General features: G+C 41.1%; 1 protein-coding gene across 4 annotated transcripts in view; it reads left to right on the top strand.

Annotated features, from left to right (window-relative positions):
- Window positions 1-1,049: 1,049 nt before the first annotated feature.
- Window positions 1,050-18,702, top strand: part of STK3 (serine/threonine kinase 3) — a 138,375-nt gene continuing 120,722 nt past the window's right edge. The window contains exons 1-4 of one of the 4 annotated variants that reach the window (XM_040586646.1): window positions 1,050-1,476; window positions 9,084-9,164; window positions 9,631-9,759; window positions 13,702-13,816. In XM_040586646.1, the coding sequence (XP_040442580.1) occupies window positions 1,472-1,476; window positions 9,084-9,164; window positions 9,631-9,759; window positions 13,702-13,816 (330 nt within the window). In that variant the 5' untranslated portion in view covers window positions 1,050-1,471. Of the gene's footprint in view, window positions 1,477-1,839; window positions 2,073-8,394; window positions 8,573-9,083; window positions 9,165-9,630; window positions 9,760-13,701; window positions 13,817-18,702 lie in introns of those variants that run through there. The other 3 variants (XM_040586648.1, XM_040586645.1, XM_040586647.1) reach the window with 3 other exon arrangements.

The following is an 18,702-nucleotide window of genomic DNA, read 5'->3' as shown; positions in this document are numbered from 1 at the left end:
TGAAATAACCTGAACAAAATATTGCCTTAAAGATTTGTGTTAAAGGATATGGAGGCAGCCCCTGCACTCCAGGAGCATCACAGCCAAATAGGGATGTCAGGCTACCCTTCACTAGGTGAAATTGGTGAAATGTAAGTAATAATTGGTCCGTGGGTATAGCCAAACATCCTGTAAAACAAAGTTGGATGCTAGCCATGTGGCATCTTCTACCTGCCTGAGCCCTCTTGTCCTAGAACTGGGAGATGGGAAGTCTTGCAGGATTCCTCCTGACTACTTTGTAATGCGCTTCTACCACACTGGTTTTGAGGCATCCGCTGGCTCCTTCTCCTGGGTGTTTTTTTTGGCATCTCCTACAAACTGTTGTCTGTGGTATGGACACATCTGGCAGTACTGCTGGTGAGCCACTCTGGCTTGTGGGATTATACTTGGAAGAGCTCCACATTAACGTGTTGTGCAAAGGAAGATGTTCTATTGCAGTTTTTCCATGACTCAGAAAAACAAAGAAACCTGAAAGGTCATATGGTGGTGTGTGATTTGTTTTTCGGGTTCATTCAATATTACCATTGTGCATTTAGCCCAACCACAGTGAGTCAACTTGGATTGGATTGACTCAGTCAAAGTAGAGGACTTGCACAATAGTAGGACTTCAGTCATTCAAAATTCCCTTGCTAATGCACATCAAAAGAGATGAAATTAGGTACGGAGTGTGGATTTTTTTTTTTTTTTAGGGAGCAGTGCTGTTATGCTTGTACATGTAAAATCAGTTCAAAGTGAAACTTGGGGCATCTCAGTATTTTTATGGATCTTGACAAAGTGTTTCGCTACCATGAACTTCCACTCGTTATGCAAATAAACCTACTTTCAGGAAAGCATAGAGAAACTGGCTTGAACATTTAAGTTTTCCTTGTGTTGACTTGGCCGGACCTACTCTTTTCCAGTTGGCATCTTAAATTGCTACACAAACAGCAGAAAGTCAGAAGTTGTAAGGCGGAGAAATTGCAGGTAACTATCAGATGGTACTTGGTGGCCTTAACTCTGCTGCTTGAATAATTATGTGGCAGTTTCCTATGGCTTTGCTGGGTACCTCGTATGCTTTCGCATTAAAAAGTGCCAAGCTGCCAGCGTTCTTCATTCCAAAGCTGCACCCTGCCACCCGAGCCAGCTGCGGAGAGCAGCCCCCTGGTCCGACCATGACAAACCTCAGGCCCCCTCCCTGCTGTACTCCGGAGCCAGCTGCCCACGAAGCGGTTTAAGGGTTCAAGGAGGGGCTGGACGCAGCCCCGCACCGAGCGCGGCCGCCCCCGGCTGGCGCAGACAGGCGGATGAAAGGCGCGGTCCGCCCGGCGGCGCTGCCCCGAGGCGGCGGGGCCCGGGGGCGGCCGCCGGGAAGAGCCGCCCTCGGCCTCCGCCTCAGGCCGCGGCTCAGCCCCAGGCCTGCGCCTACCCACGGCCCAGCTCCCGGCGTCGGGGGATGAGGTTAGCGCGCGGGGGAGGAACGGCTGTCCGTCGCGCCGGCGGCGCTTCAGGGCCCCGGGTCCCTGTTCCCTCGCCTCACGGTTGGCCGGGCTCCCCCAGGCGTCGCTCCTGCGGGAACGGGTAGGGTATGTTCCCGGAGGGGACTGCACCTCCCGGCGTGCCCCGCGGGCCGCAGCCGCGCAGAGCTTGCCGGGAGCTCGCCGCCTCCATGTTCCTCTCCTCCCCGCGGCGCGGCACCGCCCGCTCGTCCCGCGGTGGGGAGTGGCCTCGTCCCTCCTGCCGCGCTGAGCGACTTCCGCGCCGCCCTATCAGCGCTTCCGATGGCACGGGTTGTGGCCAGTGAGAGGCGCGGGGGGGCGGGCCTCCGCCGGTAGCCGGGTAGGTAGCGGTAGTGGCGGTTGCCTGAGAGAGGCCGGGAGCGACGGCGGCCGAGGGAGGGCGCGAGCTCCGTTTAAAGGGCCAGCGAGCTCGGGCGAAAGTTGTGAGGAGTTTAGCGGCTGCCGGCCCGGTGGTGCGCAGGGGCTCGGCCGGGAGCCCCCCTCCGGACGGCGGGGCCGGGGCCCCAGCAGCGGCATGGAGCAGGCAGCGCCCAAGAGGTAACGACCCTCCCCGGCGGCCCCTTCCCCTCCCGGAAGCGGGCGCGGCGGCGCGGCCGGGATGAGGCCTTGGGCCGGGGGGGGGAGCGGGCGGATGGGCCCACTCGGTCGCTCGCCAGCTCGCTTCTCCTGCGACCCCCGGGAGGCCTCGGGAGGCTTTCTGGTCCTGGGTCTGTGAGGGGGGCGGTGGGGCGAGGGCGAGGGTTGAGACCCGCCTGGCGACCGGAGGGGTTGTGTGGTGTTGGGGTGTGTGTGTGCCCTCGAAATAACCGCCCTGGGTAAACCTCCAGGTGGAGGCAAGTCCTTAGGGGCTGGTGGAGTTACCAGAGGAGCATTTTAATGTGAAATGAGGGGAACTTCATCGCTGAGAGGAGCCCTTTGTGGCCTAGGGGTCTGTGCGCTTTATAGCTCAGTCTATGGGAGAGACCGACATAAGTAGTTATTTTTCCCCGTTAGAAAGTGCCCTTGTGTCCTGCTGGTGGAGGGATGCTTGTGGGGGTGGGGGTTGCATAGTTGCGATTGCAAATCAGAGAGTGGGAAGAGGCAAAAATCAAGAGCATCCCCACAGTCTGTGTGTTTTCAGAAATACATAGGTTACCTGGTCATACTAATTATGACGTGGTTGAGTTTTTGGGTTTTTTTGTGTGGTTTTTTTTGTTAGCATTTATCATTTGACTTCTTTCTGTGTGCACGTGTAATGATGTGAAACCGTGAGCTTCTGCTTTAAATGTGACACTGTCATCTTAGTGCACAAAATAATTTTGCTTTACCTGTATTTAATCGTATTATATTTAATTGCATATTTAAATTGGAACAATCCCTTCTGGGATGTAGTTACATACTACATAGAATGTAGTTGTGTGGTGTACAGAATGTAGTTACCCAGTTTACATCTATACTTACTGTCCCAGAACTCCAAGTATTTTACTCTTGCTTCCTGTTAATGTAATGAAAAATCTAGGCACTACACGATGTAAATTGGTGGTAGAAGATAATAAATCAGTTTCTATATTCTACTTTAAAATGTTTACATTCTGCATTTAAAGCCTTTAAAATTATTTGAAACAACTTCCTGCAGGATGACAGGACTTGAGAAGAATGTAGTTTTGAACTTCTGTTTTCTCTCCAATAATGCATTAAATAACAATATCTACTACTTGAAAACTCCAACCGAGAATTGATTAGTAGTTGTCAATGCAGAGCATTTTTAGCAGGCAGTGGAACAGTATTTACTATTGAAAATTCTGACCAAGAACTGATTTCTAGTTGTTATGCAGAGTGGTTTTAGCAAGTAATGGGGTGAGGAGGGACAGGACTACACTTGTACTTTCAGGCTGACAGTGCTGCATGTCTCAAATAAAGGAGGTAGGACAGGTACCAGCAAGGATTTAGGACAGGAAATCAGAATGTCTGAGGAGTAATCAACGTTACCAGCGCTGTTGTGAAGGTTGAGATCTGGTGATGTCAAAGGATTGAATGTAAAACTTGAAGTTAGCGTAATCTACAAGATTATTATCTTTTTTTAAGATCTGGTGTTTGCTCTGACCTTGTTACCTAGCTGGAGGTGTATTGTCTACCTTAATTGAAAGTGAGGAGCGCTTTAAATCCTTAGATTGGGTCAGGAAGAAATAAAAATGTGACAGAGTTTATAAGTTCTCTCATCACCTTTGTAGATTTCCCATGTTTTGAAGCTTATTTCTGGAAATTTGAATGTGATGAGAACTTAATGGATTTGTTTTTTCAGTGGGAGGGAAGATTTGAACTCAGTTTTTATAAATGTGTATATGTATCCCCTTTATCTGTGTGTGTGTGTTGTTTTTTTTTTTTTTTTTACCATTTTCTGATTGTTATTCCCAACCATTCTGCTAGGCCACCTTTTTTTGCAAGTCCAGAAGGAGTACAGATTATTTTTTGTGAGCTGAATTTTTTGATCCCTGCCTTGGATATGGTGGTGGCTTGGAATGGATGTGCCATGTTTACTTGGTGAAATAGATGTGGGTGCTAGGCTGCTTTGTGGCCTGTTGTCCTCAGGAGCGGTTACTGACAGGGATCTATTACCATACCTGTGGTGCAACACATTAATCTAGAGGTAGCAAGAATTTCATCTGAACATTCAAAGCTGCATGGGTATCCTAGAATCCCAGGGTTCCCTTACAGGTACAGGGCACTTTTATTCCCCCTTTCCCTGTAAAGGAATATACAACGCGGTTGTGTGTTGTGTAAATCTTTAAAACAGCCCTTCAGAAAGTAGCAGTGATGATGCCCAAGTGACAGGCTAGGCCACTGTGGCTTTTCAGTGGGGGTGCTGTCAAAATCACTAGCTTTCCTTGTTTGACCTGTGTATTGCAACAGTAACAGAGACTTCTAAGGAGTCGTCCTTTTCAGTATAATTTTGTTTACTTCGGAAAGTAATTGGAGTAGGTGTTCTGATTTTATACTGAACAATTTGTGCGGTAATTGACACAGTGTTTTCTTGCATCTGAATTTTTAACTGTTTCAGATGTTTTCAGATGTGTTATTACTGTTGCATTTGTCTGTCTATGTTGGCATACTCATGTACCAGGAGATAGGTTGCATACAAGGGAAAAGTAGCTAGAGACAGAATTCTGTCAAATACATAATCTTTAATCTTGCTCATCTCCTGCACACTGCTGTCAAATAAAAGGCTGCTTAACAAGCATGGAGTGTGTTGATCGAGGTTTTCCAGTCCTTTCTTTGAACTTGGGCAGTTTTGATTTTCACCAAAATGTGACTTTTCAAGTTCTGTGGGAAAGGCAAAACATTTTAAAAATATGAACTTTGTGTGAAAAATACGCTGTTTTTAATGTTCACATCAATGGGCACGTAAGGTCAAATGGATGACAATTGTTGAGTTCCTCCTGAAAATGATGGGACAGAAGTGTAAGTTTACTTGAGTTTTATTGGTAGAAAACTGAATATATAGTACACAATACAATAATGTAAACTATCTTAAACTTGCTTCTACTTGTGTGAACAGTGTAAAGCAATGTAACTGTCTCGAGGCTTTCACATGCCACCTCTGTTTCTGATGCCTGCAGTGATTTCTCTTGATACCTTCTCTTTTAAGATATCAGCATAATTGATCCCAGCCATTCTTTAAGTATTTCAGTGTGCTAGTTCTTCTGCAAAATAAAGCACATATCTTCATGTTTCATGGAGCAGCCATCCAGTTTTCCATAACTGATGACAGTAATTGATAGAGTTCTATTCTTTAGTCCTGCATTTTTGTTAGCTTTCAGGGTTTTTTTTATGGCTATCTCTGTGGCACATCACCAATTTATTTTTCTGAAATCTGTAAGTAATGACTGTAGGGCACTAAACTCATACTTTGTTTTTTCATGTTGGGGGTGTGGGTGTGTGTGAAATATCTTTCGCTCTTTCAGATCCCAATTCAGATTTTTCTGATTTTATGCTATGACTGGTAGTCTTGGGTCCCCTCTCTTTCTAGGCTTTTCCACATTTAGTTATGTGGAGTTTTGCTGATGTATTCAATGATGCATAAGATTCTCGTCACGCTAAGTATGAATGTTTTCTCCTGTGAGCTGGATTTATAGAAGTAAAATTCTTTGCTAGGATGTGTTTTTCTTGCTGAAGAGACCAGGTCTTATGCAGAACATCAAACCTGTTTGGAATTAAGATCCTTTTGACAGCTCTTGTAGTTTAGTTAGTCCTGCCTTCAGGAAGAACTTTCCTTCTGGAAGATGGCTGAAATAGCCCATAGTCACTACATGAGAATTTTCTAGGGCAAAAAACCCAGAATGACTTCTTACCTAGGTTTTATACTTGTCTTCCACGCATCAGTTTTAGACTTTCTCACAGATACAGTGCCTGAATCTACTGATTTATTTGCTCTGATTTAAATGCTTGTGTTATGAAAGCAGCACGCCCATGAGGGAGAGGACTGAAACACCTTTTTCTCCGATTGTTCTTCGACCCTTTGTCTCTTCAGTTTTGTCTCCCTCCTGCTCCCCTCGTATTTCTAGTCATGTCTTAGCAGGTAAGCATTTTGCTGGGTGATCATAGTATTCATTTCTCATGTAGAGCACTTTAATGCTTTTAAAAAAAGCAGTGATCCTTCTGAAACGTTCGACTCTAAATCTCGTCTTGCACATTTTAAAAGTGTGGGTAGTAGGACATGCATGAACAACTCCTGATTAAGGAGCTAATTCTGAAGTTTTAGATGTGTTTCTCTGTCCCAAGTTTTAGTTGCTTGTTTTAACCAATAAGATAATATTTCTAGTCTTCTTTTCTACTTAGTGCTTTACAGCCAGTTACAACAGTCATCTTCCTCCTCCTTGCTTCTCGTGATCATAAATGCTTTCTCTGTTGCAACCCTTTCAGGGTATATTGCATGCCGTTCTGTAGTTAACGAGCTGGGAATTCTATTAAACTTCTAGAAATAGAAATCATTGAACAGTCTGAGTCATTAGGATCTTTCTGTGGTTCAAAGAATGTAGTGTTAATACTGTCATTTGTACATCGGACCTAGCATCTGTACTCTGAAATTCCTGAGACTGATGTGTCTTTCTTCCTCTAAATAGGTTTATCGTTTAGCTGCCTTAGTGTTAAGTATTATTTGATCTTATAACACGTTTGTAAGAGTTGAATAATGTGAATGTAGTTTTAAAACTACAGAATGCTTATCTCTTTGGTCTCCTGGTTGTTTCTCAAGTGCTCCAGATAAATCTGTTATTTGACAGTGGCATTGGTTTTGATCAGTGTATGCAGTTTGTGACTTACCCTAACTCTTCTCAAGCGCTCCCAATGCCTTGGCGTTAATGGTGCTGCTGGAACCCTTTTAGTATGGATTTTATTTTTTCTTTCTTCTCATTTTAGCAGGCATTGCTCTTTTGATGGGCAGGTGGAAGTCTTCTCTTCTTAGACATCTTTGGTTGAGAGGAAACTGTCTGTTTTCCATTTTTTTTGCAGTTACTAAAAAGTTCATTCTTCCTATTGTTCTGTTGAGTACGTTTTCTGTTACTCAGCTCTTCGATCAAATGAGAGACTTGGCTAATGGTCATGCTTTTTATTTTTTGAGGCTCTGCTGGTATAGTAAGCAGAGGATGATTGTAGTAACTTACTCTGTGAATGTTGCCTTTAAGGCTGCAGATAACCTGATCAGAGGGAGGAAAAAAGTTAAGTTCCAGCTTTCTGCTTCCTAGTCTTTAACAAGTGAAGAGAGGGTGAAAAAGCAAGCTGAGCTGTTATGTGTTCCTGTGTTTCATTTGTAGGCCACTCTTGCAGACTTCATTTAGCTACTCTCATTTGAATTTTTGGCTGTCTTTCTTTGTGTTCATAAGTTGTGCCTTTCCTTTGCTGTGGAGATTTTTATTCTCCGTTAAACACATGTGCTTTCCAGCTTCCTGTCTGTTTGCTGTAGCAAACTCTATGGTCTTCACAGCAGTTCATGCACCCTTCCTTATTGATTGTTGATGCTTTTTGTATTCATGTCATTGCTACATCTGTGAAATAGTTATTTGATATATAAATATGTATGCTCCCTGCCCCCACCCCCCTTAATTTCCTTGTTTAACACCAATCCATACGACCTGTGTGGTTATACAATTACTTTAAATTTTTGTCTTCACTTAGATGGTTGGCAGTAACAAGTCTCTTCTGACTCGGGAATTCCTTCATCAGTCGTTTCACTTTAATTTTTATTAGTTCTTTATATTACAGAATTGCATCCCTTCATATGAAGGAGTTTCTTTTGAACGCATTCTTCCAATGTTAAGACTTTATAATCTTTTCTGTCTGTGCCTGCCTTTCCCTATTTTGTATTAATTTCCAGGAAGATGTCACAGGGTAACTTACTTTCCATAAATTCTCAATGATCTGCTATGCTTCAAAGTTTCTTTTTTTTCGCCTTTTTTTTTTTTTTCTCCTGTTTCCTTTTTCCTCCTCCTGCATATGGAATACATTGTCTATATCTAACACTACAGCATTAGCTATTCTTCCCCTCATCTTCTACTTTAAAAGTACCCTTGGCTATCATGTAATGTGAACTTTTTGATTCAATCTTGCAGCAAAATTCCCTATAACTTTTTAGGGTGAAGGATTTATGTGTTGCAGCTACCCAGCATCACTGCAATGTGTCTGTGGTTGTATTTTCCTGGTCTATGTTCAGTGTCAGCTCCATTGCAAGCTTGCAGCCAAATTGTGTTCAGAGACCTGCCAGGAGTCTGGAGGGCTGGGTAGACTGGAATGCTGGAGACCAAGGAAAGGCTAGGGCTGCTTGTAAAGGACAAAGGACAGTGGTAAGAGTGAGTTGAAGGTGCTAGGAGAAATAGTAGGGTGATATTGAGTGATTTTGAGAATGTGTGAGAGAGAACTGGAGGGCAAAATATGGTGGTATGTAACAAGATATTTTGTTGCACCTGTCCCTTTGTAACTTCAAAAAGATGCAAAAAGGACTGCTCCAACAACTCTTAAGAGTACTCAGCTCTTGGAAGTTCAATGTTCTGCTGGCACCTGTGAAGGTGAAGTGCTACCATCTGCTCCCAGAGTCATCTTGACTACAGTCAAGTTCTTCTAACTTGATGTAAATCACTGGCTTATGAGTGGTATCATTTAGAAAGTGGATACCTCATGTGGGCGAAGGATTGGTTTATACTTTCTTAGATAACAGCATGGTGTAGTCTAGGCAGTAATGAGCATGTGTTTGCATGCTGGCTGCTTTTTGACTAATGGTGAACTTTACAGTAGCCTTTGGCTGTTTCTGCTTCAGCAAAGGAAGTGGTTTGGACAGTGAATTGGTCCCATACTGCTTTGAATTGAGCAAACATTAGTGGGAAAGTGATAATGACAAAAGTTGTTATAACTTTCTTCATCATATGATGGTTGATTAAAATTTTATTACTGCACTTTAATTAAGCATTTTATTTTCATTGGAGTGTATTTTTTTTTGTCTGCTGATTTGTGTGAAAATTTGCTTGAGTTCTGTGTCTCTCCTTCCCACAAACAAACAAATAACTCTTGTCTGTCTTTTAGCAAACTGAAAAAGCTAAGTGAAGATAGTTTAACTAAACAGCCTGAAGAAGTCTTTGATGTTCTGGAGAAACTTGGTGAAGGGTAAGTGCAGCTATTTATGAGGGATGGGATCAGAGGGAAATGGTATATAAAGCATGTGTTGGAATATTAAGTTACAGACAGAGTGACTGTAAATGTCCTAAGGAATACTTCCCTAGGCAAGTTTTGATAATAAAGCAAATGCATGCATCAGTAGACTTTCATGCTTCCCCAAATACATCCGTGCATTTTGATGTCCCTTTTTTATTAAGGCAGCAAAGGTGCTTGCATCTGTACTGGAGTTAGTCCACATCTTGACAAAGATTATTATTCAGAGGTATGTCTTTCCTGAAGTCCTGATAGAACTGATTGTTTTGCAGCCTGAAAAATCCCTCATACTTCTGTGTGAACATATGGCTTCTGTGACTTTTAAAAGTTTCTGCGTAATGGAAATGAGAAACACGGTTTTTATATCTCTCTCCACGCCCCCCCCCCCCCCCCTTTTTTTTTTTAAACTCTCTCTTTTTAGGTCTTATGGTAGTGTGTTTAAAGCAATACACAAAGAGTCTGGACAAGTTGTAGCAATTAAACAGGTCCCCGTGGAGTCAGATCTTCAAGAAATAATTAAAGAAATCTCTATAATGCAGCAGTGTGACAGGTAGGTATGACAATTTTGCTCCCTCTCAAAAAGTCTACGTGAAAATGTGTTTGTACTTGTAAATACAGCCGAAATATATGCAGCGGCAAACTTTTTTTTTGCATGGAAAATTAAAGCAGTTTGTGTTGGATAATTTGCTGAAAGGAACCACTTTGCTAATTTCCTGCTATCCTTAGTTTGGATTGAAGGAAATACAAATAGTGTCCCTAACAGAAACTGATGAAGGAATAAGTACTTGCTTCTGCTTAGAATTTTCCATGCTTGCTTCACTTTACTTGCACTGGCAAGCCCAAAGGTTAGTATTTCCTGTAAATATCATAGGCAGTGTGAATTCTGAGTTACTTTTTTCATAAGATCGATAAAGGTGTTTCTGGCACAAGATTAATGGCTAGCAGTTTAACTTACAAAATGGTATTCTGTCGGTTGCCTCTTTCATGCAGGAACTTAACCTTTAAAAAGGGAACAGTCTGGTAATAGTTTTGAGGAAGGACTGTTACCTTACACTTGTTCACAAAGTATCTTATGAATGCTAGTGTTATAGGAATTCCATTAACATCAAGTGTCTGCAAGGATGTAGAAATTAATTGGCATTTCCTTTCTTCTATGGAGTTATCAGTGTTTTTATTTGTATATTTTTGGGAGATAATCTTTTAAGTCTTTGGCTGTAACTTCAAAATCAGGTATACTAGAGTGAGTATTCATGTCTGAGTGATACAGGAGTCTATTGCTTGTTACCTGAAGTGCAAACAGGAAAGTTTTACACTCTGTAGTTAGGTGAAATTTTAAATAAAATATTGATTGCTTTAGTCATGAACTTGGTGAATTGTATTATAGCAAGTGGTCTTTTACTTCTGAATTGTGTTTGTGCTTTTGTGGTGTTTCGGTGTTGTCTGTCTTTAAATGAAAAATTTGCTCGTTTGGCAATGAGCAGTACTCATCTCAGACTTAAAGATAATCCTTTTAAAGCAGTCTGAATTCATTCAGATTTCTTGCTGAATGTTTTGCTCAGGTGCTAGATAGAGCTTGATTTTACCACTCCACAGCACGATCTTGTCTATGGGGTCATGAAGGAGAAGAGAAGATTCAGATATTTATCCTTAAATATAGAGGTAGAGACCTTGGAGTACATTATATCTAGTATATGAGAATGCAACTGTTCGTCAAATTTCTTTAGAACCTCTGCCAGCAAGCCCAAGCCCTGATCTGAGTGTTTGTGACCTATGAACACACTGAACCTTGTAAGCCATTCCCTTCTGGCACTGAGTGCTCTGGAAGCTAGAAGGTTGTTAAATATGTAGGCAGGGGAATGGAAGGAAAAGGAAGGATTTAAGGTTTTTTTTCCCACATTACACAAAGATGCGTGATAAGGTCATTTCAGGTGTTATTAAAAGGATTTGGGACCTATTGGTATTTTTGGGCTCCTCTTAATCCTTTTTGTCCTTATGAGACTTTTTTTGCCTGTCTGGCCAGCTGAGTTTTTAACAGGTACAGATTAAAAAGGAAGCAGCAATCTTTCTTTGTCTGCTTAACTGTAGAACTAGATTTGATCCCCAGAGTAGGTCCTCAACTCTTCCTCTGCACTGGAAGAGTAGTTAACAGTATGTTTAATTTGATTCTTTTTGTTGCTGTGCTCTTACTTCTTTTTATCTCCTCAGCTTTGTTTCTTTCCCCGTACATAAAGGAAGGCATTAAATAAATTAGAAAATAGTGCCATAGTACCTTATGAATTCTCAGAACGAGTTCTTCTGTGGGGCCAATGATAGGGTAGCCGTCCTTAGTTGCTGCGTGGGGTTTGAGCCACATGAGCTGACTGGAAGCAGTGGCGTAGGTTCAAGAAGTAGTATGTTAGTTAGTCTGTTAGTACTAGACCAGGGTTGAAATAGATACTTAAACCAAATGTCTGTGAAATATACTGATGGAGGAAAGAACTGGTGATACTTGAGAATCTTCTGAATTTTTCACTTTTCTTTATACACTATGCTCCTTGTGACATTTTCATTGTTGTCCTATGTAGGCCTACTCATCATCTTATTTTTGTGTCCTGCCTCGCTTTTCTCTGCCCTTGGTTTTTTTTTTTCTACTTTTTTTTCTGAACAAATGTTGCGTTTGGTATCTAGTGGATGTGTACTGTTGTATTACTTATACACACCCCTCCTCCTTCCCCAAAGTTAGAGTTGAGAATTTTAGAACACAAACTCTTCCTTCACTGGACAAAATGCAGCCATTCTCTGGTTGAAAAGAAGGGTTGGGCTGCAGCCCTGCATCATGTCCTTGTATATACATTGTGTGCCTTTCTGCAAATACAGTGAGTGCTGTGCAGTACTGACGGGAGGGATGGTGCACTTCTTAGTGCTTTATTTTTACATGTGATGATTCCACTGATGTTATAGAGAAGCACTGAGCTGTTGCAGCATCTCAAATAGAAGGTTATTAAGTCTTAATGCTTTACCCTTCCTTCCTTCCTTCTCCATGCCTGTTGCTAGAACTAGCTATACTGTATGTGCTGAAGCTCTTTTAAGGGGAAAAAGTGTAGATTACTAAGGCAAGCAATTGATATGGAAAAGACTGGCCCATGTAGTTAACTGGGATGAGGCTTTAAGCAAATTTAAACAGTGTTTTGAGATTGTACAGCACTTGATATTTTCAAGAGATCATCTTGTCCTGATTTTTAATAATACCCAGGTTTTGCTGGGAACACTAGCATAGTGTAGGTCTGGCAAGATACGGGCGTGAAAACCAGTGGGTTTTCCTTCAGAAGTAATAGTAACCTTCCTCACTTCAGGAGTTTATAAAAGGCAAGATCTGTATGGCATACTTCTAAATGGTAGACATTTTGACTAGTTGGGAGGGAACTGACCGACCTTGCCTTCTGTAAAAGCAAGTTGCTATAGTACTAACAGTTACTCTCTAATGAAGTAGTTTGATGATGGTTTTGACCATCTTTATAAAAAGATAGCACCATGTTGCAGGAATCAACCATAGGTCCTCTCTTTTTTCCTCCATCAACTTTCCAACAAAACACGTTGCTGCCGAATGTTTTGGAGCAAAGAATTGTATTTCAGGATCAGCACAAGTGTCTGATTCCACCCTTCAATGCAGGTGTTCTGACCAGAAGCCGCTGTCTGAGATCTCAGTATCTTACTTCCTGACTTTGTAGGAGGTGGATGGCAGTCTAACTGTAACCTCCTTTACTTAAGTTTCTGCAAAAAAACCCCAAACCCTCCAACATTTAATTTCCATAAATACACCATCTAATCACTTTTCTGAAGGATGATCATTGTTACATTTACCACATCTGTTTCTGCCCTTCTTTTGCAATTGCTTCCAAGGAAGTATTATGTCAAGTGACAAACTGATGAGTAGCAAAGTAGTATGTTCTATTTATGACAGTACTGTCTCCTCACATGAGACAGTTCAATATGGAAATACATTTGCAAATCCAGAAGTCTTGTTCAAACCAACACTACATTCTGTTTAACATTGAGGTCTAGCCCCATACTTGAAATAAGTTCATGCTTGCAAAACCAGGAAAACATGAGTGAGTTTCCATGGGTTTTTTTTTTGTGTAGGAGAGAAGAAAACAAGGCATCCTTTCAAAGAAGGGAAACATCCAATAACTTTGTGAGAAGAGTTAAAAATTGAGAGGCCTTAGAGGAAGGAAAAGCTAAGCTTTATATCAGAAGACTGGTGTTTGGGAAAACTGTCTGTATTTGAATATCACTGAAAGCTTGTGAGAGAGAGAGAGTTACTAGTTCTTTTATTATTTTAATAAACAGACTATTTGAACAGGGCATTAGTTAAGTGAATTACAATTTAAAAGTGTATTTGATTACACTTGCTCTTTAGTGTGTGTCAAACTAATTTCTAACAATACTTGTGATTATGATTTTTTTTTTTTCTTCACTGCTAAGAATTAATCTATTTGACTTTTTTCCTATCTAGTCCCTATGTTGTCAAGTACTATGGCAGCTATTTTAAGAACACAGATCTCTGGATTGTTATGGAATATTGTGGAGCTGGCTCTGTTTCTGACATAATTAGACTTCGTAATAAAACGGTGAGTTGTTTTTTTTTTTCCAAAAAATGTATAACACTTTTTAAAATCAGACTGATTTAAGACTACAAGCTAGAAGCGTTATGAGAGAAGATCTTGGCTGATGCCAAGGGTTGTATTTCTGCCTTGGTTCCTCAGGAAACAAGCTCACACAGTTGCTCTGACTGTTTGTTCCTCTGTTGAGTCATGATCAGCAGAAGCAAATGGCAAAATCTTTTGCAGCTTCTTCTCTCTACCCTTCCACCTCACTGTCTGTCAGCCAGCCACTTGGTACATGTGTGGTTTGGCAGCAGGCATAGAATTGTCTTGCTCTCACTCGGGAATTAGAGAGCGTGAGAAGTAATTGGCATTACTCAAGGAATGAGGAGGCAAAGGGACAGCAATTGAGGAATGTGAGAGGGAAGCAAAATGAGGGTTGTATGGAAGAGCCTTCATGGGCTTGGAACAGCAATAATGAAGAGGAGGATGCAAACCTGTAGGAAACAGGCTTTGTTAATTTTAGTTAAGAAAGGGCTTCTCTGAAAAATGTTTTGTTGTAGATGTCAATTAATCTTTAGTTCCTTTGAGTCCACTGTCTTCAGTAGCGGGCTGTAACGCAATGTATTAATTTTACAACCAAGAACTGTTAGATTTTACTTTACATTTTGTAAACACACTCTGAAATGTTCCTTGCACCATATCTGGGAGCAGAGGGGGAAAGAGAAGGAGAAAAAAACAATATTTAGAAAATAAGACATAGTGGAAAATGGAATTAGATTTGTTAGGAAGTTGGAGTGATGTCCAGAGTAGAGGGAACCCCTTTGGAAAAGGTGGCTTGTATCAGGGCTGCTGTAATGTTGAACTGATGACTGGGGAAAAGCAAAAAAAAAGAAAGAAAAAGTGAGATAGCTGGAGTTCCTGCAACCTTTAAAACTGGTGTCATTACAGCTGTATATTATCACAGTCAGTAACTCCAATAAGAAATGGTGCAAGCTAGTCCAGAATTAAAAAAAAAAAAACAAACCCCCCCAAACCCTCCAAGATTTAAAACAGGGTTTAGAAAAATAGAGAGCTAACTTGTGTGTACATCAATAGAACATGCTAGAATTTTTTTATTTAAAAGAAAAAGGTGTACATACGTGTGTGTTTACATTAAATAAATCAGGCAGTCTAGTTTCTTATATCTGTTTTAGGATGCTGACATATTAGAGCTGTTAGAGTTTTGAGGGAATCTCATGTTTGAGTCTCAGAGCAAATGCATACCAATAATCACAAAAACTAACTCTTCTACTGCTTTTTGTGGTTAAGGTTGATATGATTAAATAGCATAGATTCTATTCTGAGAAATAGAATAATCAATAAATACATGTAAATTTAACATACCTTTTATAAAGGCAAGTCGTGTAGCACATGGCTGGCGGAGTCCTATAAAAGAGTTGTTGGGCACACAAATAATGTTGGTTAGTGTAAAGTTGGTCTGGACGTGCTTTGTACTGAAAGGTTTGTGGTTAGACATCCATACCAGAGGCTCTTCAAGAAATACACCTGTAGTGCAGTAAATAAGGAGTTCTGTCATAAATGGGTAGTTGCTTTAAATATAAAAAAAGAGGGCATGAGTAATAGTAATTATTGGAATACTACATGGGTCTGTGCTGTCCTCTTTGGGAAAGAGGGTAGAAACACTGATGAGAGAGGTTGTATTCCTAGTAAGAAAAACAAGGAAAAACATGAAAACCTTTATGGTACTGAGTGTCTGGCTGAGAAAATAAATATATGTGAAGAGAAACATTTGTCTTTGTGGGGGAGGCAAAATCTCTATACAGGTTCATGAGCACTTCTGCTTAATGTTGAGAAATAATTGAACAAGTAAAGTGGTTGCCAAAGATTACCATAGTACCAAGGACATAACAGAGCTCTGGAAGCTAAAGAAAGGTGACAAGCATGATCAGAAGTAAAGAATACTTCTCCAGAAGGAGATAGCAAATGGATTAGGATACTTGTGTTGAGAATGGGTACTTGGAGGGAGAGGCATGGTGGAAGGTTTTGAAAATCATGAGTAGCACAAAACCCAGTGAGTGTAGACATGGCTGTATCTTACTGTTTATTATAAAACAGGAGATCACTTGTGTTAGTAGATCCAAACCAAAATTTTTTTCTCTATGCGTGATCATAAGGTCTACTGTATAGTTATAGAAGATCTTATAGAAGCTAACAGTTTGTTTTTCAAAGGCAATTGAATAAGACCAGGAAGAAAAGACTGGGCCTAAATGCAAATGTTTAATGGCTGGAGCAGGAAATCCATACGCTTCGGGTCTCTGGGAAGGTGAAGCAGACAGCTATCACTGTTTACTTGACATGTGCTTACATTCAGACAGGCTACTGGGCTAAACAGAACTTTAATTCTGGCTTAGGATAGGTGATATTCTGGTGCATATAACAAAAAAAGCAAAGCAAACTCCTCCTTTTTTTCACTTGCTGTGCCTATGTCTTGAATGTTTTAGAAGATTTAGATGGAGGCTTTGGAATTGTTTGATTTCTCTTGTTCTTTGTGGAGCAGTGACCTGATCACCCAGACTGCCGTGTGATGGAAAGCTTGTGACTGTGTTACTGGAATGAGGCTGCTTAAAGTACTTCAGCATTCTGTTGGTGACCTTCAAAAAACTTTTTTTTTTTAATATGGAAACAAGAAATGGTTTCTATGTACTTTTCAAAAGAAAAAAAGAAATGTCTTCACTTGGAAGTGAGGGGGGAACTGATTCTTATTTTGTTAGAATATTTATTGAATAGGCCCAGATACAGAGTTATGTGTTCTGTAGTTTTCCTAAGTTGTCAAATGAAGACTGTGGCTGGGCCAAGGAAGAGTTTGTTTCTTGCTTCTCCCATATGTAAGGAAAAGAAACCGAGGAAGAGAGAATTGAAGTAAGAGCCCTTACTTCAATGCAGTGGTTGTTAGGGTCATCATTTGGACTTGATTTTCTTAAACCTCTTTTTCAACTTGAATGAGTCTATGATCATACAAAATAAGTCACGGGAAATGGTGGATGTCTCCTCATATTTGGGGAGGAAACATTACTATCATTTGCCCTTGTTGCTTATCTCTAGAACTAAGAATTTATCAATCTTTTTCCTGTATCTGTTTCCCATACTTCTTCAAAAGTTTTGTTGTTTGTCTAGAAGGTGAATAGCACTAGGCTTTGCTCTAATATACCAAAAATGAGGGATGCAGAATTCCAAGATACGGAAATTACTACTGACTGTTGGGAGCCTGTTCATATAGAGAGGTTTTCAGCTTAACAGGAGCAGGTTTTTGTCCAAGAGGCCCAAGCCACTACTTTGAAGTTAAATTGACCCCTGGAATTCTTCCCCAGAGTCTTCTAGTATGCCAGGCAGATCAGATCAGCACTAGAGCAAGCTTACGATGCCTGTTAGCTCACTGAGGTGTGGTGTTCATCGGTCCAAGGCAACAAAGCTGTACATCTAGTTTTGTCTGCTTTTCTTGGAGACTGATTTGTGATGTACATTTGTCTTACACAGTCAAACTGTGGGATGCTGCCAGAAAGGGCAGTTCTGCTGTTACTCTCTAACCTAGCTGATGTGTTCCTGTGTTTTCCATGCCTTGGATGCATTGATTGTGTGTGGCTGCAGGGTGATCTTGGATAAGCTTGATGATCTGATGGGGGAACTTCTTCCTCTAGCCTCTTCTCCACCCCCTTGTGAAGTAACTTGGGATTTATTATGGCAGCACAGTGGCTGGATGCGATGCAAGAGTGACATTAGGAATGAGCAATGGGGAAAGGGAAGGAATATAAGGAATGAGACTGACTTTTTCAGTGGCAGCTTGCAATAGAATAATTACAATGTGAAGCAATACTTTTAAGTCCTGCTGGCTGCTATTAACATAGTGGGGAGTACTGACACACAGGCAACCCTGCCTTTCTAATTTAGGGTGGACTTGCTAATCCACTGATCGTGATTGAGTCATCCTAATCCTCTCTTTCAGGGACCAAATACAGTTGGCTGTAGCATACCACACAGTGGCTATGCAGTGAGTTTGAGATAAAACCTTATATGGGGCAGTATCGTAAGTGACAAGCATAGCAATGTACTACTGTACAGGTGGTATGCTGTTGGGTCCAGAGGTCCTGCATCTTGTATCTAAACTGTGACTTCCTTTGCATACAAATTTATTTATCAGTTACATATACATTGCCTCATGTGTTCTTGTTGATTATCTTCTGCTGTGTTTTCTTATCTAATTCCTGTTTTCATGTGTTTAAGCTCCAGTAATTCAAATGAATAGTGTATCTGAATCTCTGGATTCTGTGTTTAAATGTCCTGGTTTTGCTTTCTCTATATGCTACCATGGGAGTCCAGGGCAGACCTTTGTTACCTTTCTACGCTAAAGGTACTTTGCAAAATGTTATTTTGCAGTTTTAAGCAGTCATGTTTCTCAATAACTTCACAATTAAAATAGTTTTAATTTATATGCCTTTGCTGCAGTAATGTGATTTGCAGCTCTAGATTGGTTATTAGGCCTTAGATAACTCCTATGTTTTTCTGTTTAAGTAGCATCTATCACTGTGTAGCTTCCTCAGTTGAGCCCACATGGATTAACTAATAGCCAGACAGTCTATACACAAGGACTGAAATTCCTTCTGTGCTGGCTAACTTGTTTGACTGATCTCGGTGGCCAGAAGGTATGGCAATGGACAAGTCCATCCTGGACATACTGCTGACCATGTTCTGTTTTTAAGCCTTCTGGGAGGTGATTTGAATCAGTGGGCCAGTCAGCTGTGTTGCTGTTTGGACTGGTCTTTAGGCCAAGACTCTTCAAGTACTTTTCTATACAGCCAGACTGAGGAAGAAAGAAGTTGATCCTAAATGTCCTGGTTGCCTTACTGTGTATCTAG

Source organism: Falco naumanni, chromosome 3 (assembly GCF_017639655.2).
Source record: "Falco naumanni isolate bFalNau1 chromosome 3, bFalNau1.pat, whole genome shotgun sequence".
In the NCBI taxonomy this organism is placed as follows: Eukaryota; Metazoa; Chordata; class Aves; order Falconiformes; family Falconidae; genus Falco; species Falco naumanni.
Note: the sequence above shows the minus strand (reverse complement) of the source record. Positions and strands in the feature narration are given on the sequence as shown.